The sequence below is a fragment of the Somniosus microcephalus genome, chromosome 31, assembly GCF_052327205.1.
Source record: "Somniosus microcephalus isolate GS21.2 chromosome 31, FLI_Smic_1.0, whole genome shotgun sequence".
NCBI classification, from domain to species: Eukaryota; Metazoa; Chordata; class Chondrichthyes; order Squaliformes; family Somniosidae; genus Somniosus; species Somniosus microcephalus.
In genome coordinates this window covers 35737851-35763567 of record NC_141017.1, presented here as the reverse complement: position 1 = coordinate 35763567, position 25717 = coordinate 35737851, and the positions used below count along the sequence as shown (strand labels likewise).

General features: G+C 51.3%; 1 protein-coding gene across 1 annotated transcript in view; it reads right to left on the bottom strand.

The window, feature by feature from the left end:
* LOC147097737 (transitional endoplasmic reticulum ATPase-like) overlaps positions 1 to 25717 on the bottom strand; it is a 56166-nt gene that overhangs the window by 9365 nt on the left and 21084 nt on the right. Inside the window, exons 7-14 of the mRNA XM_085971784.1 lie at positions 24235 to 24337; positions 20100 to 20233; positions 13407 to 13542; positions 11110 to 11222; positions 8741 to 8905; positions 6200 to 6322; positions 4880 to 5092; positions 1617 to 1795 (exon numbers count right to left, since the gene is read on the bottom strand). Of these exons, the coding sequence (XP_085827910.1) occupies positions 1617 to 1795; positions 4880 to 5092; positions 6200 to 6322; positions 8741 to 8905; positions 11110 to 11222; positions 13407 to 13542; positions 20100 to 20233; positions 24235 to 24337 (1166 nt within the window). The remainder of the gene's footprint in view (positions 1 to 1616; positions 1796 to 4879; positions 5093 to 6199; positions 6323 to 8740; positions 8906 to 11109; positions 11223 to 13406; positions 13543 to 20099; positions 20234 to 24234; positions 24338 to 25717) is intronic.

The window sequence follows — 25717 nt, the reverse complement described above, 5'->3', positions numbered from 1 at the left end:
TGGGCCCTGTCTCTGGGAGTGGGCCCGGTCTCTGGGAGTGGGCCCTGTCTCTGGGAGTGGGCCCTGTCTCTGGGAGTGGGCCCTGTCTCTGGGAGTGGGCCCTGTCTCTGGGAGTGGGCCCGGTCTCTGGGAGTGGGCCCTGTCTCTGGGAGTGGGCCCTGTCTCTGGGAGTGGGCCCTGTCTCTGGGAGTGGGCCCTGTCTCTGGGAGTGGGCCCTGTCTCTGGGAGTGAGCTCATTCTCTGGGAGTGAGCCCTGTCTCTGGGAGTGGGCCCTGTCTCTGGGAGTGGGCCCTGTCTCTGGGAGTGGGCCCTGTCTCTGGGAGTGGGCCCGGTCTCTGGGAGTGGGCCCTGTCTCTGGGAGTGGGCCCTGTCTCTGGGAGTGGGCCCTGTCTCTGGGAGTGGGCCCTGTCTCTGGGAGTGGGCCCTGTCTCTGGGAGTGGGCCCTGTCTCTGGGAATGGGCTCTGTCTCTGGGAGTGGGCCCTGTCTCTGGGAGTGGGCCCTGTCTCTGGGAGTGAGCTCTGTCTCTGGGAGTGGGCCCGGTCTCTGGGAGTGGGCCCTGTCTCTGGGAGTGGGCCCTGTCTCTGGGAGTGGGCCCTGTCTCTGGGAGTGGGCCCGGTCTCTGGGAGTGGGCCCTGTCTCTGGGAGTGGGCCCTGTCTCTGGGAGTGGGCCCTGTCTCTGGGAGTGGGCCCTGTCTCTGGGAGTGGGCCCTGTCTCTGGGAGTGAGCTCTGTCTCTGGGAGTGGGCCCTGTCTCTGGGAGCGGGCCATGTCTCTGGGAGTGAGCTCTGTCTCTGGGAGTGGGCCCTGTCTCTGGGAGTGGGCCCTGTCTCTGGGAGTGGGCCCTGTCTCTGGGAGTGAGCTCTGTCTCTGGGAGTGGGCCCTGTCTCTGGGAGTGGGCCCTGTCTCTGGGAGTGGGCCCTGTCTCTGGGAGTGGGCCCTGTCTCTGGGAGTGGGCCATGTCTCTGGGAGTGGGCCCTGTCTCTGGGAGTGGGCCATGTCTCTGGGAGTGGGCCCTGTCTCTGGGAGTGAGCTCTGTCTCTGGGAGTGGGCCTTGTCTCTGGGAGTGGGCCCTGTCTCTGGGAGTGGGCTCTGTCTCTGGGAGTGGGCCCTGTCTCTGGGAGTGGGCCCTGTCTCTGGGAGTGGGCCATGTCTCTGGGAGTGGGCTCTGTCTCTGGGAGTGGGCCCTGTCTCTGGGAGTGGGCCCTGTCTCTGGGAGTGGGCCCTGTCTCTGGGAGTGAGCTCTGTCTCTGGGAGTGGGCCCTGTCTCTGGGAGTGGGCCCTGTCTCTGGGAGTGGGCCCTGTCTCTGGGAGTGGGCCCTGTCTCTGGGAGTGGGCCCTGTCTCTGGGAGTGGGCCATGTCTCTGGGAGTGGGCCCTGTCTCTGGGAGTGGGCCATGTCTCTGGGAGTGGGCCCTGTCTCTGGGAGTGAGCTCTGTCTCTGGGAGTGGGCCTTGTCTCTGGGAGTGGGCCCTGTCTCTGGGAGTGGGCTCTGTCTCTGGGAGTGGGCCCTGTCTCTGGGAGTGGGCCCTGTCTCTGGGAGTGGGCCATGTCTCTGGGAGTGGGCTCTGTCTCTGGGAGTGGGCCCGGTCTCTGGGAGCGGGCCTTGTCTCGATCTACCTGTTTGTGGCTCCAATAATAAAGACATTCTTCTTGTCTGACATGCCGTCCATTTCAGTGAGGATCTGGTTAATCACCCTGTCCGAGGCCCCGCCACCATCACCGGCATTCCCTCCACGAGACTTGGCGATGGAGTCCAGCTCATCGAAGAACAGGATACAGGGGGCAGCTTGTCGCGCCTTTAAAAACAGCAACAGCCAATCAGAACATGAGCATTCAGCCCAAAAGGCTAGATTGGGAACAACACAGAACAAAGTATTCATTGACTGACATTCAATCGGCCTTGGAACAGTGTCAGGTACAGTGGTGTAGTGGTTCTGTTACTGGACTAGTGACCCAGGGAATGCGAGGTCAAACTCTTACCACAGCAGCTTGAGGACTTGGAAATCAGTTTGAAAAAAAATTTGGAAATAAAAATAAAAAGCTGACGTCAGTAGACGCGATCAACTTGTTGTAAAAACCCAACTGGTTCACTAATGTCCCTCAGGGAAGTAAACCTGCCGCCCTGACCCGGCCTGGGCCTGTACGTGACTCCAATCCAGCATCAAAGTGGTTGACTCTGAAAATCCTCTGGAGAAGCCCAGCCAGCCGCTCAGTTGTATCCGGGGGCAACCAGGGATAGGCAATAAATGCTGGCCTTGCCAGCGACACCCACATCCCCGAGAATGAATTACATTTTACCAGAAGTCTTCATGCGCACTTATGTACATTTTATTTAGAATTACTAATAAAGACAATGAAGGAATTGATATTTGAAGTTCAACAGAGCTCCTTATATTTTTTTTTATTCGTTCCTGGGATGTGGGCATCGCTGGCAAGGCCCAGCATTTATTGCCCATTCCCCTAATCACCCTTTGAGAAGGTGGTGGTGAGCCGCCTTCTTGAACCGCTGCAGTCCGTGTGGTGAAGGTACTCCCACAGTGCTGACTGTCGTAGCGGTTTTTGGTACAACTGAGTGTCTCGCTCGGCCATTTCAGAGGAGCAGTTAAGAGTCAACCACATTGCTGTGGGTCTGGAGTCACATATCGGCCAGACCGGGTAAGGGCGGCAGATTTCCTTCCCTAAAAAACATTAGTGAACCAGATGGGTTTGTACAACAATCCCGGTACAGGAAACTTTGTGATATCCGGCACTGACGGGACCGGCGTGTTGCCGATCTATCAAAACTGCCGGACATACAAAGTTAATGTGGAAGCATACGGAGGTTTTCATCTCCGTATCTGACAACAAACACTGTTGCTTAGCAACAGCTTCTAAAGAGTCGGCTGCAGCTGCAAGCGTCTGTAGCTGAAGCTGTTGCTATAGCTACAGACCTTGCAGTGCCTGACTGGGAAAAAAAAAGCACGAGAACTAAAAAAACTTACAGAAAACGGCTCCTGATTTTTGCCGTTAGATCGAGTATTCCGGACATACAACCTCCGGATAAACCAAAGTTTCCTGTAGTTTCATGGTCACCATGACTGATGCTAGCTTTTTATTCCAGATTTATTTAATTGACTGAATTTAAATTCCCCAGCTGCTGTGGGGAGATTTGCACTCTGATAGTCCAGGCCTGTAACACAATCACCGTGCCACCATACCTTACACTGGACGGACAGGGATTCTGCAAGTGATACCAGGGCCGTGAGGGTTTAACTTCCTCTGGTCATGCAACATGTTCATGTGAAATTACATTTAAGGTGGAGATAGACAAATTTTTGCAAGGTAAGGGAGTGAAGGGTTATGGGGAGCGGGCGGGGAAGTGGCTTTGAGCCCAAGACCAGCCATGATCTTATTGAATGGCGGAGCAGGCTCGAGGGGCCGAGTGGCCGACTCCTGCTCCTATTTCTTATGTTATGTTCTTAAATTCCTTTGTGGGCTGTTTCAACGGGGGCTATTAACCCACTGCTGCTGCTTCCGTATCTTCACGCTGTTCCCCTTGGAAAACAATGTGAAGCAGTGGAAGGATCTCAGATGATTAACAGTCTGCCGTTGTTATTGCTTTCGTATCTTCGCACTCTCTCCTTGGAGAATTAGTCCCACCCCCCCCCCCCCTGCTCTGTCCCTACAGCCCTCCACATTTTTCACCTTCAAGTATTTATCCAATTCCCTTTTTGAAAGTTACTATTGAATCTGCTTCCACCGCCCTTTCAGGCAGCGCGTTCCAGACCACAACAACTCGCTACGTAAAAAAAAATTCTCCTGGTTCTGTTGCCAATCACCTTAAATCTGTGTCCTCTGGTTACCGACCCTCCTGCCACTGGAAACAGTTTCTCCTTATCACAGAAACCCCACAGTGCAGATAGAGGCCATTTCGGCCCATCGAGCCTGCACCGACACATATCCCACCCGATCCCCGTAACCCCACGTATTTAACCCCCCTAACACTAAGGGTCAATTTATCATAGCCAATCAACCTAACCCGCACATCTTTGGACTGTGGGAGGAAACCGGAGCAAACCCACGGAGAATGTGCAAACTCCACACAGACAGTCACCCAAGGCCGGATTCGAACCCGGGTCCCTGGCGCTGTGAGGCAACAGTGCTAACCACTATGCCACCATGCTCTTCATGATTTTGAACAGCTCTATTAATTCTCCCCTTAACCGTCTCTGCTCTAAGGAAAACAATCCCAGCTTCTCCAGTCTACATGTGCACATATCGCGAATACGTACTCAAACCTTTCACACAGCTGCCCTTCATGCGATATATCAGTAAAGATCCTGCAAATCCATTGGCAGGATAGGCGCACCAACGTCAGTGTTCTCGCTCAGGCCAACATCCCCAGCATCGAAGCTTTGACCACGCTCGATCAGCTGCGATGGACGGGTCACATTGTCCACATGCCCGATACAAGACTCCCAAAACAAGCGCTCTACTTGGAGCTCCGACACGGCAAGAGAGCCCCAGGTGGGCAGAAGAAACGCTTCAAGGACACCCTCAAAGCCGCCTTGAAAAAGTGTAACATCCCCATCGACACCTGGGAATCCCTGGCCCAAGACCCCACAAAGTGGAGGAGAAGCATCCGGGAAGGCGCCGAACACCTCGAGTCTCTTCGCCGGGAGCAAGCGGAAGCCAAGCGCAAGGAGCGCAAGGAGCGCACGTCAACCCAAGCACCCCACCCACCAGCCCCTTCAACCACCGTCTGCCCCACCTGTGACAGAGACTGTAGGTCCCGCACGGGACTCATTTTTAGTGTGGAAGCAAGTCATCCTCAGTTCCGAGGGACTGCCTAAGAAGAAGATATCAGTAAATCCACGGTTAGTGAATAAATAACCTCCTACCTTGTCAAACACATCCCGGACGTTGGCCTCTGACTCCCCGAACCACATGGTAAGCAGCTCCGGCCCTTTGATGGAGACAAAGTTAGCCTGACATTCACAGGCGATAGCCTTGGCGAGCAGAGTCTTTCCGCACCCTGGGGGCCCATAGAACAGAACGCCACGGGAGGGAGTCATGCCGAACTTCAAAAATTTATCTGGATACTCCACTGGGTACTGAGGAGAGACAAGGACGGAAATGAATCCTGTTCTCACTTCTCCTGACCGGACTCCCACGTTCCACCCTCCGCAAAGCTCAGCTCATCCAAAACCCGGCTGCCCGTGTCCTAACTCGCACCGAGTCCCGTTCGCCCATCACCCCCTGTGCTTGCTGACCTACATTGGCTCCCGGTCCGGCAGTGCCTTGATTTTAAAATTCTCATCCTCGTGTTCAAATTCCTCCCTGGCCCTCGCCCCTCCCCATCTCTGTAACCTCCTCCAGCCCCACAACCCCCCGAGATCTCCGCACTCCTCCAATTCTGGCCTCTTGAGCATCCCTGATTTTAATCGCTCCACCATTGGCGGCTGTGCCTTCAGCTGCCTGGGCCCTAAGCTCTGGAATTCCCTCCCTAAACCTCTCCGCCTCTCTCCTCCTCCTTTAAGACGCTCCTTAAAACCGACCTCTTTGACCGAGCTTTGAGTCACCTGTCCTGTGATTCTAACTAGGATTTGAGCTCTAGACGCTCCAGGCTTGCAGCTTCTAAGCTCGGCCATCGTAACAACTGATTTTATGTCGATAAAAGTCATTAACACTACAATATATAAACCTATCAGCCTGCACCTTCCCAACGCCACATCATTAAATTATTCTCCACAACCCACTCCACCCCACTCAGGAGCTCTAGAATGCTCTAGAACTCTGTTTAGTTTACAGCACAGAAGGAGGCCATTCGGCCCATCGTGCCTGTGCCGGCTCTTTGAAAGAGCTCTCCAATTAATCCCACTCCCCCTGCTCTTTCCCCACAGCCCTGCAAATTTTTGCTATTTAAGTATTTATCCAATTCCCTTTCGAAAGTTACTCTTGAAGCTGCTTCCACCGCCCTTTCAGGCAGCGCATTCCAGATCACAACAACTCGCTGCGTAAAAAACATTCTCCTCATCTCCCCTCTGGTTCTTTTGCTAATTATTTTCAATCTGTGTCCTCTGGTTACTTACCCTCCTGCCAGTGGAAACAGTTTCTCCTTATTTACTCCATCAAAATCCCTTCTGTCCTGAATATAGCCATGAAAGTTTCAACCTTTGACACGGGAAGTATTCCTTGTTTTGTTATTTTTAAGCACACACCTGCACCAGCTCCTGGAGTTCACGTTTCACCTCATCCAGGCCTCCGATGTCTTCCCAGGTTACCGTCGGTACCTCCACCACGGTCTCCCGCAGGGCGGACGGGTTACTCTGACTCAAAGCCCACTGGAATACAGGTAGAAGCAGATCACAAGGGTTAAACATTCCGAAACATTCTCCAGGCTAGCATTAAACATGACCTTAAACACTCACCCCCTCCACCACCTTAAACATTCACTCCCTCCACCACCTTAAACATTCACTCCCTCCACCACCGCTGTGGAAGCTGCAACATTAAATAAATTTAAATCGGAGATAGACAGTTTCCCAGCAGATAAGGGAATTAGGGGTTACGGGGAGAGGGCAGGGAAGTGGACGTGAGTCTAGATTCGGATCAGCCATGATCCTATTGAATGGCGGAGCAGGCCCGAGGAGCCGTATGGCCTACTCCTGCTCCTACTTCTTATGTTCTTATGTTCTTATGTTCCACCATCTTAAACATTCACTCCCTCCACCATCTTAAACATTCACTCCCTCCACCATCTTAAACATCCACTCCCTCCACCACCGGCGCACCGTGGCTGCAGTGTGTACCATCTACAAGATGCACTGCAGCAACTCGCCAAGGCTTCTTCAGCAGCACCTCCCAAACCCGCGACCTCTTCCACCTAGAAGGACAAGGGCAGCAGGCGCATGGGAACACCACCACCTCCAAGTTCCCCTCCAAGTCACACACCATCCTGACTTGGAAATATATCGGCCGTTCCTTCACTGTCGCTGGGTCAAAATCCTGGAACTCCCTCCCTAACAGCACTGTGGGAGCACCTTCACCACACGGACTGCAGCGGTTCAAGAAGGCAGCTCACCACCACCTTCTCAAAGGCAATTAGGGATGGGCAATAAATTCTGGCCTCGCCAGCGATGCCCACATCCCATGAACGAATAATTTTTAAAAAACAACACTGCGAAGAAGCACCGGTAACTGCAGCCCCTTCCTCCGAATCTAAACAGCCCCCCGAGATATTCGCAAACTGTTCTTTGCATTTCATTTTTTTAATTGGCCCCCATCCACCCTCCTTTCTCACGGAGCCTATTCAGTAAAGTTTTAGTGGGGCCATATTTTGCTGTCCAAGTAACGGTGAGGCTAATGGCGCTCGCCGGTATTTATGGGTCAATGGTACAGCAACTTCAGGCGGGGGGCGGGGGGGGGCAGGTGCGTGGCTAAATGCCGATATTCCAAAGGTTGCCACCCCCAGTGCGCCGCTCTGCCATTAGCTTCGCGAACACGGCATCTCGCTGCCGGCCTGGCCATTGGCGTGCTTCGAACAAGGTGAAGTCGCTGTACTTGCGTGGTAGATACGAACTAAACTCGCCAAACTCAAAATTAAGACTTGCCATTGCAAGCATAAGGGCCCTTTTCTGGTTTGATCCCTCCATGGCCTCGCTCCCTCCCTATCGCGGTAACCTCCTCCAGCCCGCCAATCCTCTGAGATCTCGGCGCTCCTCCAATCCTGTCCTCTTGAGTGAAGGCTTATGGTGCAGAACATCACCAAGACTAGAGGAGCAATCGAGATAAATTCAGAAGCGAGTTTGAGGTTTTTTCCCCCCTATACTTTTATTTCAGTATTTCTCCAATTTTCTCGTTCTCCTCTCCCGAAGGTGTTACCTCTTAGCTGTGGGCACAGCTCCACCTGCTCAGATACAAGGCTACTTATACACATTCTGATGAAGGGTCCCAGACCTGAAACGTTAACTCTGTTTCTCTCTCCATGGATGCTGCCTGACCTGCTGAGTATTTCCAGCATTTTCTGTTGTTATTTCAGATTTCCAGCATCCGCATTATTTTGCTGTTGTACTTATACACATCTGGGTCTGGGGACTAAATGTCCATGGGTCAAGCAACTGGGAGAACATTACAGCCAAGGCTGCTCCTGTTCTCACCTGATGTCCATGTCCAGCGGGGGGATCACTGTCCTCTAACCTCACTTCACCTGAAGACTAAACTTGGCCTTGTTTCGCTGTGTGCAGTACGTTGACAAATAATAACTAAAGATAAAGCATACCAGCCTTTAACACTCAATTTTTCACCCACCGAACCCTCACCCGTAGCTTGGTTCCGGCCTCTTGGACATTCCCGATTTACATCGCTCCACGCTTTTGGGTTTGATCCCTCTGTGGGCCTTGCCCCCCCCCATCTCTGTAACCTCTTCCAGCCCTACAACCCTCCGAGATCTCTGAGCTCCTCCAATTCTGGCCTCTTGAGCATCCCCGATTTCCATCGCTCCACCATTGGCGGCCGTGCCTTCAGCTGCCTGGGCCCTAAGCTCTGGAATTCCCTCCCTACACCTCTCCGACTCTCTCTCCTCCTTTAAGATGCTCCTTAAAACCAACCTCTTTGACCAAGCTTTTGGTCACCTGTCCCTAATATCTCATGTGGCTCGGTGTCAAATTTTGTCTGATAATCGCTCCTGTGAAGCACCTTGGGACATTAAAGGCGCTGTATAAATGCAAGTTGTTGTTGTTGTACACGTGGCAGGTCCTCACCTGAAAGTCGTCCATTGTCACCGCCATCGAGTTGAGGACGTCTGCGTCGATCGTCTCGTCTTCCAGGTCGATGATGCTCATCTTCTTGCGAATGGCCTGCAGGGCTGCCTCGGAGCAGAGGGCCGCCAGGTCAGCGCCCACGTGCCCGTGGGTATCGTGCGCAATCTGCAGCGAGAAAATATGTCAAGCACCGAAGGTTCACTAGATTGATTCCTGGGATGAGAGGGTTGTCCTATGAGGAGAGATTGAGTAGAATGGGCCGATACTCTCTGGAGTTTAGAAGAATGAGAGGTGATCTCATTGAAACATACAAGATTCTGAGGGGGATTGACAGGGTAGATGCTGAGAGGTTGTTTCCCCTGGCTGGAGAGTCTAGAACCAGGGGTCACAGTCCCAGGATAAGAGGTCGGCCATTTAGGACTGAGATGAGGAGGAATTTCTTCACTCAGAGGGTTGTGAATCTTTGGAATTCTCTGCCCCAGAGGGCTGTGGATGCTGAGTCGTTGAGTATATTCAAGGCTGAGATCGATAGATTGTTGGACTCTAGGGGATCAAGGGCTATGGCGATCAGGCAGGAAAGTGGAGTTGAGGTCGAAGATCAGCCATGATCTTATTGAATGGCGGAGCAGGCTCGAGGGGCCGTATGACCGACTCCTGCTCCTAATTCTTATGTTCAAGCCCGCCAACCCCAGCCGGTGCAACCTTTATAAATCAACTGCCAACACTTAAATTCCCGTGGGGTACATCTTGGTTTATTTGCGCTATGGTGACTGATGGCTGGTCGGGGGCGAGGGGCGGGGCACTGAGATGGGACGACAATGACCGTGAACCTGCTAGCGAGGGGTCAGCTGTTGGAGCGAGCACCCGCCTGTCACTGGCGGGGCAGCACGGCCCCCACACACACCCTGGTCAGAATGGAACAACTGTCGGTGGGGGGTGAGGTTATGCCTAAAATGCACTCTTACGAATATCCATCAACAGCCAGCAGGGTCACGAACTCTGTCACACCCCATGCAACTCCGAGCAGTGATTGGTGGCATCGGGGGAACTGTGTCCATCATCCATCCGACATTCCTGTCAGGATGGTGCGTGGGATTGAGGAAGAGAACCTTTGATAACCCAACCCACTGCTGCTATGGTTGACTAAGGCGTCCATTGAACCTTGGAGCAGATAAAATGGAAGCATTCACTTGGGCCTCTCTCACTGCTGGTGAGCGCTTATGAAATTTGAAGCCTCAATTTTAAAACTTCTCATCCTTGTGTTCAAATCCCTCCATAGCCTCGCCCCCTCTCTATCTCTGTAATCTCCTCCAGCCCTACAACCCTCCGAGATCTCTGCGCTCCTCCAATTCTGGCCTCTTGAGCATCCCTGATTTCCATCGCTCCACCGTTGGCGGCCGTGCCTTCAGCTGCCTGGGCCCTGAGCTCTGGAATTCCCTCCCTAAACCTCTCCGCCTCTCTCTTCCTCCTTTAAGATGCTCCTTAAAACCGACCTCTTTGACCAAGCTTTTGGGTTGCCTGTCCTAATATCTCCTTATGGGGCTCGGTGTCAAATTCTGTCTGATAAACGCTCCTGTGAAGCGCCTTGGGACGTTTTACTACGTTAAAGGCGCTATATAAATGCAAGTTGTTGTTGTTGAAGGATGGTTTGAGTGCTCAGCCTAACTGTGTAGGCCTGTGATAGGGGGTGTGGCACTGCTGATCTATGCAGACCATCCCAAGACGCTGAGGAATGTCCATGGGCCGGAAATGACAGTCACAATCGGGACCGTCAAATGAGTGAGCAGGCAAAGAGCCTCCACATTCCAAAGAGCCGGCACAGGCACGATGGGCTGAATGGCCTCCTCCTGTGCTGTATCATTCTAGGATTCTGTGTTTCACAGGCACAGCCTGTTCATGGATTGCTGCCAATGTTATGGCAAAAGAACCAGAGGGGGAGAGGAGGAGAATTTCTTTTACGCAGCGAGTTGTTGTGATCTGGAACGCGCTGCCTGAAAGGGCGGTGGAAGCAGATTCAATAGTAACTTTCAAAAGGGAATTGGATAAATACTTGAAGGGGGAAAATTTGCAGGGCTGTGGGGAAAGAGCAGGGGGGAGTGGGACTAATTGGAGAGCTCTTTCAAAGAGCCGGCACAGGCACGATGGGCCGAATGGCCTCCTTCTGTGCTGTATCATTCTATGACAGTGATGAATACGGGGTTGGTTCCAATGAACCAGCGGTCAAGAGAAACAAAAACTACTTCAAAGGCAAAATTAGTTCTCGTGCTTCTCGAGTGATTCTTTAATTCAAGTTAAAATCAGTCTCAACAGACACGCTCTGACCATTACCTGCCCCTCTCCCCCCAACCCGAACAAAGAGCACCTCCTACCTTCTCGAGATCCACGTCATCCAACAGCTTCATGTTCTTAGTGTGAATCTGCAGAATCTCGAGTCTCCCGATGGAATCGGGAATTCCGATATCGATCTCCCGATCGAACCGACCTGTCACAATACAGAGCGAGCACTAGTGTGTCAGTCATCCAGAGAGGTCACCTTCGCACGGGCGCGGAGTTAAAGGGGGCCGCTGGATGGATCAAGCCCAATGGCACACTTCGCCAGTCTGATCACCCAGGCAGCGACACTCTCAATAGGGCCCAGGGGACTATAAGGTGGCTTTCGGTCACTGTTTATGGCTGTGGGATGTGGAATGAGTCCAGATTCAGTTCCGTTCCCTCTCCCGGAAAAGAAGCTCAAGAATGCTAATAGAAGAGAACGTTATTCCAGCTCCTACATGCCAAGGGGTTTTGTTCAAACACAACTGTCTATGTACGATAGCAAAATACTGCGGATGCTGGAAATCCGAAATAACAACAGAAAATGCTGGAAAAACTCAGCAGGCCAGGCAACATCCGTGGAGAGAAATTAGAGTCGACGTTTCGGGTCGAAACCCTTTTTTCAAAACTGGGAAGGAAATAAAATAGATCGAAGGCAGGGCTGCGATAGAACAAAAGAAGTATTAGAGACATTAAAAGGTATTCAAAACCAGACGAGATGGTAATAGGCCAGTGGAGACAAAAGACAGCTGAGATTAGGTGTGAAGTGTACTGGCAGGATGAGAGACAGCTGCCATGTGGGAGAGAGAAACAAAAGGAAAGGGGGGGGGGAAAGGAGGACTTCTGATTAGGCTCTTTGCAACCTTCCGGACTCAATATCGAGTTCAACAATTTCAGATCATAACCTCGGCCCCTATTACTTTTTTACTTATATTTTTTTCCACCCCTTTGTTTTGGGTCCTCCTTTCCCCCCCACTTTTTTTTTTCTCTCTCCCACCTGGCAGCTGTCTCTCATCCTGCCAGTACACTTCACACCTAATCTCAGCCGTCTTTTGTCTCCACTGTCCTATCGCCATCTTGTCTGGTTTTGAATACCTCTTAATGTCTCTTTTACTTCTTTTGTTCTATCGCAGCCCTGCCTTCGATCTATTTCATTTCCTTTCCAGTTTTGAAAAAGGGTTTCGACCCAAAACGTTGACTCTAATTTCTCTCCACGGATGTTGCCTGACCTGCTGAGTTTTTCCAGCATTTTCTGTTGTTACAACTGTCTATGTGTCTATCTTACTAATGGTTTTATGCACTTCCTCCCTACAAAACCTTACTTCCTGTTGTCATTTTTTTGTCACAATTTCTGTCGACTGTTTACATGACAAAATTTATGATAGAAAAGCCCGAAGTAAATTTGTTTCAGAGAGATTTCTTTCAGAAAACATCACTTAGTGCTCCAGTATCTGAGTAATTGGAGACGTGAGGTGTGGGGAGTGCAACGTGCTCGGGAGGAACGGGTGAGTTTGGACCTCTGGTTCCCAAAGCTCTCCCCCATTGGGGATTTCCTCGTCTCATGTCTGGGTCTGTTATAGAATCATCGATAGAGATTGATCGCTGTGATTGGTCAACAACTCCATTATCGTTGGATCAGGTGACTCCCAGGATGGTAGAAGCTGAACTAGACGGACCGTGGCCTTTTACCGTCTAGCGATTGCTATGTTTATTATTAGCCCTGCAGCTTTTTTCTGCCTCCTCTTCCTGAGGTGCAATAGCTGGCCTTGACTTGGCCACAGCCCGCAGTCGTACGACTGAAAGCATGAGCTGACTGACATGAATCAGTCATTCATGAAAGAAAGACTTATGAAATAATACTGAGTGGCCTACGGGTGGTGCTGTCCAGGGAGAGTATAAATATTCGGGCATGGGCCCAGCTTGCGCAGGACATTCTTAACAGGAACTAGTGAAGCACACAACTAGACCTCCATGTTGTAAAACAGTTGATTAAAGCTTTGTTTAACGCTTAGACCAAGTGCCGAGTAGTTTTCTTATGTCACTGACTATGGGGGCAGTCCCAGCACAGACCCGGCCCATGGTGCAGTGTGCTGTTCAATCCCTAAGAGCGGGCTTCAACCAAGGAGTCGATTTTCAACTAGCCACTCGAGCTGTCAACGCTCAAGGGTCCGTAGCTCAACGTGTTCAAGAGCTGGAGATGGGGTTGTGGGGCGGCGGGGGGGGGGGCGGGTGGAGGGGGAAAAGATAAAGAACAAACGTGACTGCACATCTTGTGTTTCAGCTGTCAATCCGCCTCGGGCATCCTGTGATATTTACCTGCCGCGGGGCAAGGAGGAGCTGCTCAGTAACGTACCGAATCTCCTGAGTGCGGGGTCTATGCTGTTTGGCCTGTTCGTCGCAGCCATGACGATGACGTGAGAACGTTGCTTCAACCCATCCATTAGGGTCAGGAGCTGGGAGACAATGCGACGCTCCACCTCTCCGTGAGTCTGGAAGACAGAGAGATCGAGAGATATATATATATAGAGAGAGAGAGAGAGAGAGAAATAGAGAGAGTGTGGCCAGTACCTGTGATACCATTACTCAAGTTGACATCTTGAATAATGGTCGGTTAAATCATAGGAAGATAGGAACAGGAGGAGGCCATTCAGCCACTCCAGCCTCTTCCACCATTCAATCAGATCATGGCTGATCTGTATCTTAACTCCATTTACCCACCTTGGTTCTGTAACCCTTAATACCCTTACCCAACAAAATTCTATCAATCTCAGTTTTGAAATTTTCAATTGACCCCCATCCTCAGCAGATTTTGGGGGGGGGGAGAGTTCCAGATTTCCACTAACCCTTTGTGTGAGAAGTGCTTCCTGACATCACCCCTGAACAGCCTGGCTCTAATTTTAAGATTAGGTCCCCTTATTCTGGACTCGCCCATCAGTGGAAATAGTTTCTCTCTATCTACCCTATCTGTTCCCCTTAATGTCTTGAAAACTTTGATCAGATCACCCCTTAACCTTCTAAATTCTAGGGAATACAACCCCAATTTGTGTAATCTCTCCTCGTAACTTAACCCTTGGAGTCCGGCATTTATTGCCCATCCCTAATTGCCCCTTGAGAAGGTGGGGGTGAGCCGCCTTCTTGAACCGCTGCAGTCCGTGTGGTGAAGGTGCTCCCACAGTGCTGTTAGGGAGGGAGTTCCAGGATTTTGACCCAGCGACGATGTAGGAACGGCCGATATACTTCTAAGTCAGGATGGTGTGTGACTTGGAGGGGAACTTGGAGGTGGTGGTGTTCCCATGCGCCGGCTGCCCTTGTCCTTCTAGGTGGCGGAGGTTGCGGGTTTGGGAGGTGCTGTTTTAGGGATGTTGTTTGAGGGACAAATATTGGCCAATACATCTTAAGTTCTAACTCCCTCACTGAGATACAGTTCCACAACTGGCCAATGTCCTCCTTGACCTCACCCACAAGTGGCCATTCTTTGTGTGACCCTGAGTCCCAGCAGGGACAGGAGGGGGCATCACACCAAGACCCACCCTGCCCTCTCCCCCAGAGTTCACACGCGCATCTCCAGCGAGGGGTTACTGGACAGTCATTGGTAGCAGGAACCCGCGCTCATTTTTCCCCTTTTCCTAACCCTAAGGACTGACGCCCATTATAACCCCCACACCTCGGACCCAGGTGAGAACAGTTAATGCCGCACAGACCGGGGACTGAACGTGACACCCTTCCTTCCTGACCTACTGGCCACAGAAGTGGTGCCTTTACCTCTACTTCTTATTTAATGCTTTGTTTTCAAATGGCCTCCCGAAGATGGTTCTTTAAGATATAATTTGGAAATTGTAACATAGAACTTAAAGCCAGAAACAGGCCATTCAGCCCAACTGGTCCGTGCCGGTGTTTATGCTCCACACGAGCCTCCTCCCGCCCCTCTTCATCTCACCTTATCAACATAACCCTCTATTCCCTTCTCCCTCATGTGTTTATCCAGCTTCCTCTTAAATGCATCTATACTATGTGGTAAACCACTGTTATACCTGTCTGTATGTGTATGTGTATTTCACTAGGTACAGGTCTGGACATGCCTCGGCTGACTCCTCCCACTATTCCCGGTATATAAGTGACTACCTCCCAGTCCCTTAGGATCCTGGACGGGTCGACCACTCGAGACTAGACCTTCATTCTTTAGTTAATAAAAGCCTGGTTGTTACTCGCTTAACCTCAGTCTTTTGAGTAATTGATGGCGCATCAATTTTATTAACTAAATTTTATAATGGAGAAGATCCTCACACCAGCATGCCTGGACCTGGACAGTCGGGAAGCGGACGCTTCCACCAAGTTTGCTCACTGGCTCATGTGCTTCGAGGCATTCCTGACTGCCTCCACTGCGGTCGTAACGGATGCGAACAAACTGTCTGTCCTGATCTCCAAGGTGAACCACCGAGTGTACTCAGTCATCCGGGACGCGACCTCGTACACAGCCGCCCTCCAGCTCCTCAAGACCCAGTACACGCGCCCTGTGAACGAAGTTTACGCCAGGCACCTCCTGGGGAGTCGCAAGCAACAACCTGGGGAATCGACTGAGGAATACCTCCAAGCACTGTCCGTGCTTGGCCGGGCCTGTGGGTGTAAGGCGGTAACGCCCACTAAGTACACGGGGGAACTGATCCGGGATGCCTTCGTAGCGGGCCACAGGTCCAACTACACCCGACAGCGACTGCTGGAGCAGAGTGACCTCACCCTCGACAAAGCCTCCGAAATCGCACTAACGCTGGACGCAGCCTACCGGGGCATGGATGCCTACTCCTCTGCACCGTGGACGCCGCGGGGAACGACAACCTGGGACACGGTAGGACAGCCCCATAGCACCGTGCCACCCCAGCCACAGCCCAACAACGGCCCAACCACCGCAGCAGTGTCCCAAAGCCAGACAGCAGTATCCCAAGGCCAGAAATGCTACTTCTGTGGCCAGGCCAAACACCCCAGAGCGCGCTGCCCGGCGAAGAATGCGACCTGCTCGGGCTGCGGGAAAAAGGGACACTACGCTAGCGTCTGCAAGGCCAAAGCCACCCCGAACGCCAGCAGCGCCGCGTGTGGGCCGTGCGAGCTGCCATCTTGGGCCCCCAACAGCGCCGCGTGGGGGCCGTGCGGGCCGCCATCTTGGGCCTCCCCAGCCATGTGCGAACCACCGCAGCAGCAGCCAACTTGGACGACTCCAGCCACATGGGAATCATGGACGCCGCCATCTTGGACACCAGCCGGGACGCAGCAGGCCGCCAACCCCCCCCCATCTGATACCCGCAGCGACACACCGACCCCTACGCTGGCCTCTGTTATGCTGGACCAAACGAGACCGCACCAACTAGCTCGGTCCAAAATGGACGTTAAGGTAAACGGCCATGCAATAAACTGCCTTTTTGACTCCGGGAGCACAGAGAGCTTCATCCACCCCGACACGGTGTGGCGTTGCTCTCTCCCAGTCCTGCCTGCGCACCAGCGGATTTCTATGGCCGCCGGGTCCCAGTCAGCGGACATTGGCGGCTACTGCGTGGTGACACTAGTAGTAGACGGGACTGTGTTCAATAATTTTAAACTCCTGGTCCTGCCCCAACTTTGCGCTGCCGTTCTACTGGGGTTGGATTTCCAGTGCCACCTCAAAAGCGTTACGATGGCGTACGGTGGCCCCCTCCCCCCACTCACAGTCCGCAGCCAGCAGCCTCCAAATTGCCCGCCGCGCACCAGATGCAACCTCTCCACACTCAGAGTCCCACCCCCCCCACTGTTTGCTAACCTCACCCCCGACTGTAAGCCAATCGCCACAAAGAGCAGGCGATACAGTGCCGGGGACAGGGTTTTCATCAAAACCGAAGTGGAGCGGCTCCTGAAGGAGGGGATTATTGAGGGCAGCTCCAGCCCCTGGCGAGCCCAGGTTGTGGTCGTTAAGACCGGCGAGAAACAACGGCTGGTCATCGACTACAGCCAAACAATAAACCGCTACACCCTGCTGGACGCCTACCCACTCCCCCGCATAGCTGACATGGTCAACCAGATCGCGCAGTACCACGTCTTTTCGACCATCGACCTGAAATCAGCGTACCACCAGCTCCCCATCCGCCCCGAAGACCGCCAGTATACTGCTTTTGAGGCAAACGGCCACCTCTATCACTTCCTTAGGGTTCCCTTTGGCGTTACCAACGGGGTCTCCGTCTTCCAAAGGGAGATGGACCGGATGGTCGATCAAAACGCGCTGCAGGCCACTTTCCCTTACCTCGACAATGTGACCATCTGCGGCCATGACTTGCAGGACCATGACGCAAACCTCGAGAAATTCCTCCGCACCGCCCAACTCCTGAACCTGATATATAACAAGGAGAAGTGCATATTCCGCACAGACCGCCTCGCCATCCTTGGCTGTGTTGTGGAACACGGGATCATCGGTCCCGACCCGGACCGGATGCGTCCCCTTATGGAACTCCCACTGCCCCACTGCCTAAAAGCTCTGAAGAGGTGCCTAGGGTTTTTTTCCTACTACGCCCAGTGGGTCCCCTACTATGCAGACAAAGCCCGTCCGCTGATCAAATCCACCTCTTTTCCCCTGATGGCAGAGGCCCGCTCGGCCTTCCACCGTATCAAGGAGGACATTGCCAAAGCCACCATGCATGCAGTGGACGAATCCATCCCCTTCCAGGTGGAAAGCGATGCGTCCGACTTCGCTCTGGCCGCCACCCTTAATCAGGCGGGGAGACCTGTGGCATTCTTCTCACGAACCCTCCAGGGCCCGGAGACCAGACACTCCGCGGTCGAGAAGGAGGCCCAGGCTATTGTGGAGGCTGTGCGTCATTGGAGGCACTACCTGGCCGGAAAACGATTTACCCTGCTCACTGACCAGCGTTCAGTTGCTTTTATGTTCAACAACAAGCAGAGGGGCAAAATCAAAAATGATAAGATCTTGAGGTGGAGAATCGAACTTTCCACCTACAATTACGAGATCTTGTACCGGCCTGGGAAGCTCAATGAACCCCCAGATGCCCTATCGCGTGGCACCTGCGCCAGCACGCAGATCGATAGGCTGAGGGCCCTCCACAATGACCTCTGCCACCCGGGGGTCACCAGGTTCTTCCACTTCATCAAGGCCCGCAACCTGCCTTACTCCATTGAGGAGGTCAGGACCATGACCAAGAACTGCCAAGTCTGTGCTGAGTGCAAACCGCACTTTTATAGACCAGACAGAGCCCACCTGATAAAAGCCACTCGCCCTTTCGAACGCCTGAGTGTCGATTTTAAAGGGCCTCTCCCCTCCTCCGACCGCAATGTGTACTTCCTCAACATCATTGACGAGTACTCCCGTTTCCCGTTCGCTATCCCCTGCCCGGACATGACCAGTGCCACGGTCATTAAATGTCTGAACAGCCTCTTCACCCTGTTCGGTTTCCCCAGCTATATCCATAGCGACCGGGGCTCATCGTTTATGAGCGATGGACTCCGCCAGTACCTGCTCGCTAGGGGTATAGCCACAAGCAGGACCACCAGTTACAACCCCCAGGGGAACGGACAGGTGGAAAGAGAGAATGCAACAGTTTGGAAGGCCGCCCTACTAGCCTTAAAGTCTAGGGGCCTTCCGACCTCCCGCTGGCAGGAGGTGCTCCCCGATGCGCTCCACTCGATTCGGTCACTGCTCTGCACTGCCACCAATGCCACCCCTTACGAGAAAATGTTTGTCTTCCCAAGGAAGTCCACATCGGGGACAGCGTTACCGCCATGGCTGATGTCCCCAGGGCCGGTACTACTGAGAAGACACGTGAGGACCAATAAAATGGACCCCCTGGTCGAGAGTGTCGACATCCTCCACGCCAACCCCCAGTACGCTTACATTGCGTACCCGGACGGGCGGGAGGACACAGTCTCCATACGAGACCTCGCACCCTCGGGGACCGCTGTAACCCACTACCCATTACCACCCCCCCCACGATACCTTCGGGGACCGCTGTAACCCACTACCCATTACCACCCCCCCCCACGACCCGATATCCAACCCCAGCAGCCGGCTCGCCTTGGACCGTCACCCACGAGGACTACACTCCAGTGCCCCAGCCTACACGGGACGCGACGCCGGAAGCTGCACCACCCCTGCCGTCGCCACGTCGATCACAGCGGCAGACAAGACCTCCGGAGAGACTCCAATACACGAACTTTTAAATACACTTCACCCCGCCGGACTCATTTTTAAACAAGGTGTGAATGTGGTAAACCACTGTTATACCTGTCTGTATGTGTATGTGTATTCCACTAGGTACAGGTCTGGACATGCCTCGGCTGACTCCTCCCACTATTCCAGGTATATAAGTGACTACCTCCCAGTCCCTTAGGATCCTGGACGGGTCGACCACTCGAGACTAGACCTTCATTCTTTAGTTAATAAAAGCCTGGTTGTTACTCGCTTAACCTCAGTCTTTTGAGTAATTGATGGCGCATCATACTATTCGCCTCAACCACTCCCTGTGGTAGCGAGTTCCACATTCTCACCACTCTCTGGGTAAAGAAGTTATCCTGAATTCCCTATTGGGTGTATTAGTGACTATCTTATATTTATGGCCCCTAGTTCTGGTCTCCCACACAAGTGGAAACATTGTCTCTACGTCTACCCTCTCGAACCCTTTCATAATTTTAAAGCCCTCTATCAGGTCACCCCCTCAACCTTCCCTTTTCTAGGGAAAAGAGCCCCCGCCTGTTCATCCTTTCCTGATAGGTATAACCGCTCAGTTCTGGTATCATCCTTGTAAATCTTTTTTGCCCCATCTCCAGTGCCTTTAAATTAAACAAAATTTGCCAAGACCATTATTTTCTTCTGTAAAAATAAGTAATACTTTGAACAAAAAGGCCTCTCTGACACTTTCATTCCTCGTTTTTATAATATGGAGACCAGAACTGTGCGCAGTACTCCAAGCGTGGTCTAACCAAGGTTCGATACAGGTTTAACATAACTTCCCTGCTTTTGAATTCTGTCCCTCTAGCAATGAACCCCCGGTGGTTGGGTTGCGATTTCTAACGTTACCTTCTCTCTCTTTGGAGCGATGGCATCCAGTTCATCGATGAAGATGATGGCTGGCGCGTTCTTCTCAGCTTCTTCAAATGCCTTCCTCAGGTTACTCTCAGACTCCCCGGCAAGTTTGCTCATAATCTCAGGGCCTGCGCAACATGTAAGTGACAGCACCGTTCAAAGAAGTACATTTATAGCAAAGCATTAAAATCCACCACTTTATTTTTGAGTTTGTACTTAGGGGATTTGGCCACATTTATTGCCCGTCTCTAGTTGCCCTGAGAAAGTGGTGGTGGACCTTCTTGTAGTAGCCGTTGTATAAGTGAACAATGGCTTGTTAGATCATTCAAGGAGCCATTAGACCTAGATTTTCCAATTAGAACACCAACCATAACCCAGTAAAGTGAATGGATTACCATTGAAAATCAACAACAACAACTTGTATTTATATAGCGCCTTTAACGTAGTAAAACGTCCCAAGGCGCTTCACAGGAGTATTAGAAAGCAATATTTGACACCAAGTCACATAAGGGTATCTCCTTTTCTAGAGAAAGGGGTCCCAGTGCAGATGAGGTCGGTTTTACGGAGCATCTTAAAGGAGGAGAGAGAGGTGGAGAGGTTTAGGGAGGGAATTCCAGAGCTTAGGGCCCAGGCAGCTGAAGGCACGGCCACCAATGGTGGAGCGATTGAAATCGAGGGATGCTCAAGAGGGCAGAATTGGAGGAGCGCAGAGATCTCGGGGGGGGCTGTGGGGCTGGACGAGGTTACTGAGATAGGGAGGGGGGGCGAGGCCATGAAGGGATTTGGAAACAAGGATGAGAATTTTAAAATCAAGGCGTTGCTGGACCGGGAGCCAGGGGGTGATGGGTGAACGGGACTTGGTGTGAGTTAGGACATGGGCAGTGAGCACAGGGGGTGATGGGTGAACGGGACTGGGTGTGAGTTAGGACACGGGCAGTGAGCACAGGGGGTGATGGGTGAACGGGACTTGGTGTGAGTTAGGACACGGGCAGCAGAGTTTTGGATGACCTCAAGTTTACGGAGGGTAGAATGTGGGAGGCCATTGTTGCAAATTTTTCATGTTCTATGATTTTGCCATTCCCATTTACAACATTTTATTTTTCCTGCCTCTTACAAAAGCACAGGATGTTCTTTCAATTCCTTCCTCCCCCTCCCTGTCTCTGCACCTGCTTAATATCTGTTCCATCTCCAGCTTTTTCCAGTTCTGATGAAGGGTCCCAGACCTGAAACGTTAACTCTGTTTCTCTCTCCACGGATGCTGCCTGACCTGCTGAGTTTTTCTAGCATTTTCTGTTGTTATTCCTGTATAACTGTAGTAAGACATCCTTGCTCCTGCACTCAATCTCCCAGCTGGAGAATTGCTAATTCAGTTAATCAAATAAATCTAGAATATAAAAGCTAGTATCAGTAATGCTGACACAGCCTTGCACAAAGATCAAGTGGCCTTTCTAGGGGATCGATGCATGACAGGGGAAGGGCGAAAGAGCGAGACACAAGCAGTCAAAGTATTCTCAGCTTACCAATAGAGGAAAGGCAAAATCTATTAATATAACAGGTTGCATAGAGCAGGCTTGTATTCCCTCGAGTGTAGAAGATTAAGGGGCGATCTAATTGAGGTGTTTAAGATGATTACAGGATTCGATAGGGTGGAGAGAGAGAAACTATTTCCTCTGGTGGGGGGAGTCCAGAACAAAGGGGGCGTCACCTTAAAATTAGAGCCAGGCCGTTCAGGGGTGATGTCAGGAAGCACTTCACACAAAGGGTGGTGGAAATCTGGAACTCTCTCCCCCAAAAAGCTGTTGAGGCTGGGGGTCAATAGAAAAGTTCAAAACTGATAGATTTTTGTTAGACCAGGGTAGTTGGAGTTAAGATACAGATCAGCCATGATCTCATTGAATGGCGGAACAGGCTCGAGGGGCCGAATGGCCTCCTCCAGTTCCTACTTTGCTCTGTTCCTATATTATTAACAGTCTTGTGTAGAGCACACACTTTCAGTAAGTGTCGTGCTCTCTGGAGCACTTTGCCCATCGCACGTTGTGGATGACACCCCCTATAGTCATAAACCAGCGGAGCCTCCGGTTCAATGTGGGCAATGCCACAGGATGCCAGCTAGTCAAGAACGATAAATCCGGGCTGCACAGGGTCCTGAACCAGGGGGGGGGAGATGAGGAGAATGGTTTTTTTTACACAGCGAGTTGTTGTGATCTGGAACGCGCTGCCTGAAAGGGCAGTGGAAACAGATTCAATAGTAACTTTCAAAAGAGAATTGGATAAATACTTGAAGGGGAAAAATTCACAGGGCTGTGGAGAAAGAGCAAGGGGCAGTGGGACTAATTGGAGAGCTCTTTCAAAGAGCTGGCACAGGCACGATGGGCCGAATGGCCTCCTCCTGTGCTGTAAGATTCTATTATTCCTGCCAGTGTATTATTATGATGTCAAACTATCGGATAAATACGGTATCCAACTTTCTCTTTGAGCGAGCTGTTTGATTTAATTTTCTTGTTGAAGTGATTCGGGTTTTTTTTGGGAGCGTGTTTCTGCGCCGGTCCCTGAGTGAGAGAGCTCGCACTTGTTTCACTGTTGCCAGCTCTTCAGCTAGGTAAGGAGGCACCTGATCTTGTCGAGGTAGATGATGGTTCAGGGTGGGAACGCTAAATCCAACGTATTGCTTCAAAGTAAATTGTGGGAGTGGGAACAAGGTGGGGGCGGGGGGACAGATTCAAACTAATGAAAGGTAAATTTAGGAATAATATCAGGAAATTCATCTTTGGATTAACACATGGAACAGATTCCCAGATAGAGGAGCCAACCAGGTAGACAACCTTGGAACCATTTAGGAGATCATTAGATGCTAAGATGGGGACCACTGTAGGATGAATTAAGATGGGCCTCTCTCATCTGAATGTGTCTTGTGACCTCCCACTGAGGAATGGAGAAGCTGTGTCTGGCGTTTCATAGAAACATAGAAACATAGAGATAGGAACAGGAGTAGGCCATTCGGCCCTTCGAGCCTGCTCCGCCATTCAATGAGATCATGGCTGATCTTCGTCTGAAATCATAGCTGATCTTACCAGTTCAGTACCCCGTCCCCGCCTTTTCTCCGTAACCCTTAATCCCCTTAGCCTTCAGAAATATATCCAATTCTCTCTTGAAAATATTTATTGAATTAGCCTTCACAGCCCTCTGTGGCAGGGAATTCCACAGGCTCACCACTCTTTGAGTGAAGAAATTCTTCCTCATCTCTGTTTTAAATGATTTGCCCGCTATTTTTAGACTGTGGCCCCTGGTTCTGTGCTCCCCGGCCATTGGAAACATTCTCTCTGAATTCAGCCTGTCCAGGCCTGCCATAATTTTATATGTTTCGATGAGATCCCCTCTCAATCTTCTAAACTCCAGTGAGTACAAGCCCAAACTATTTAATCTCTCTTCGTAGGTCATTCCCGCCATTCCAGGTATCAGCCTGGTGAATCGCCGTTGCACTCTTTCCATGGCAAGAACATCCTTCCGCAGATGGGGCGACCAAAACTGTACACAATACTCCAGATGCGGTCTCACCAGCACCTTGTACAGCTGTAGTAAGGTATCCCTATTCCTATACTCGAACCCCCTTGATATGAAGGCCAACATACCATTTGCCTTCTTAATCGCCTGTTGCACCTGCATGCTCTCCTTCAGTGACTGGTGCACAAGAACACCCAGGTCCCTCTGCACTTCCCCATCTCCCAATCTATTGCCATTTAGATAATAATCTACCCTCCTGTTTTTACCCCCAAAGTGGATAACCTCGCATTTATCCACATTATAGTGCATCTGCCACGTATCCGCCCATTCCCCCAACCTGTCCAAATCGCACTGTAGCCTCCTGACATCCTCATCAGAGCCCACCCCTCCTCCTAGTTTAGTGTCGTCAGCGAATTTGGAAATATTGCATCCAATTCCCTGATCCAGATCATTTATATATATTGTGAACAGCTGGGGTCCCAGGACAGATCCTTGCGGCACCCCGCTGGTCACTGCCTGCCACTCCGAAAACGAGCCGTTTATTCCAACTCTCTGTTTTCTATCCGCCAGCCAGTTCTCTATCCACGTTAATACTTTGCCCCCAATCCCATGAGCCTTTATTTCTCACCGTTGATCAGGAAAAAGAATGCTCCAGTTTCATTGGCCACAGCCCGGGCAACTAGCGTCTTCCCAGTCCCTGGAGGTCCATACAGCAAGATCCCACGAGGAGGCTGTGGGCAGATTGAACCAGACGATTATCAAATTAAAAAAGGTGCGTTAACATGGCTTCTTGTTGTAAAGCTTAACAGGGACTACCCCATCCCCCAAACTTTGTACTGCTACCATAGCAACGAAACCCCCTCCCCTAGTAGTTGTGGTATAGAGACAAATTTCCCAACCCGTATTGGTACCATAGCAACACAACCACTGCTTCCAAGGCCACAAGGAGCCTCTTCATCTCCTGATGTATCTCCAGGCGTCAACGCCATATCTGGACGGTCACCAGATGTAATGGTGTTGGTTCTCTTCGCTTGTGTCCGCACCATTCGCATCCCAAAGGCACGAGGGTGACCAACAGCGTAAATGCTGCAGCCTCTAGACGGGCGGCATAGTTACTACAGGTCCCTGGGCCCAGACCTGTGGGGAAAATCAGTGTTTGTGATCTGCCTCAGGGTCTTGGCGTGGGGTTGGAAGAATTTCATAGAAATGCAAAAGGCAAAAGGCTTACAGTCTAGTGACAAGTGTGATAACTAAGTGTGATTCACGACTGCTTTAACAGTGAAAGTGGTTCTGAGAATCTGGCCTAATTTCTGATATTTGGAATTTGCTTCCCATTCTCTCAATTTACTCCCCATTCGCTGAATTTACTCCCCATTCTCTGAATTTCCTCCCCATTCTCTGAATTTACTCCCCATTCGCTGAATTTACTCCCCATTCCCTGAATTTACTCCCCATTCACTGAATTTACTCCCCATTCGCTGAATTTACTCCCCATTCGCTGAATTTACTCCCCATTCGCTGAATTTACTCCCCATTCGCTGAATTTACTCCCCATTCCCTGAATTTCCTCCCCATTCGCTGAATTTACTCCCCATTCGCTGAATTTACTCCCCATTCGCTGAATTTACTCCCCATTCGCTGAATTTACTCCCCATTCGCTGAATTTACTCCCCATTCGCTGAATTTACTCCCCATTCGCTGAATTTACTCCCCATTCACTGAATTTACTCCCCATTCTCTGAATTTACTCCCCATTCCCTGAATTTACTCCCCATTCGCTGAATTTACTCCCCATTCGCTGAATTTACTCCCCATTCGCTGAATTTACTCCCCATTCGCTGAATTTACTCCCCATTCACTGAATTTACTCCCCATTCCCTGAATTTACTCCCCATTCACTGAATTTACTCCCCATTCGCTGAATTTACTCCCCATTCGCTGAATTTACTCCCCATTCACTGAATTTACTCCCCATTCTCTGAATTTACTCCCCATTCGCTGAATTTACTCCCCATTCCCTGAATTTCCTCCCCATGTTTGAATTTGCTTTGTTGATACTGCGGCGACCACAGTAACACTGTGTATTGGCAGTTGCAACAAAACTCATGCTG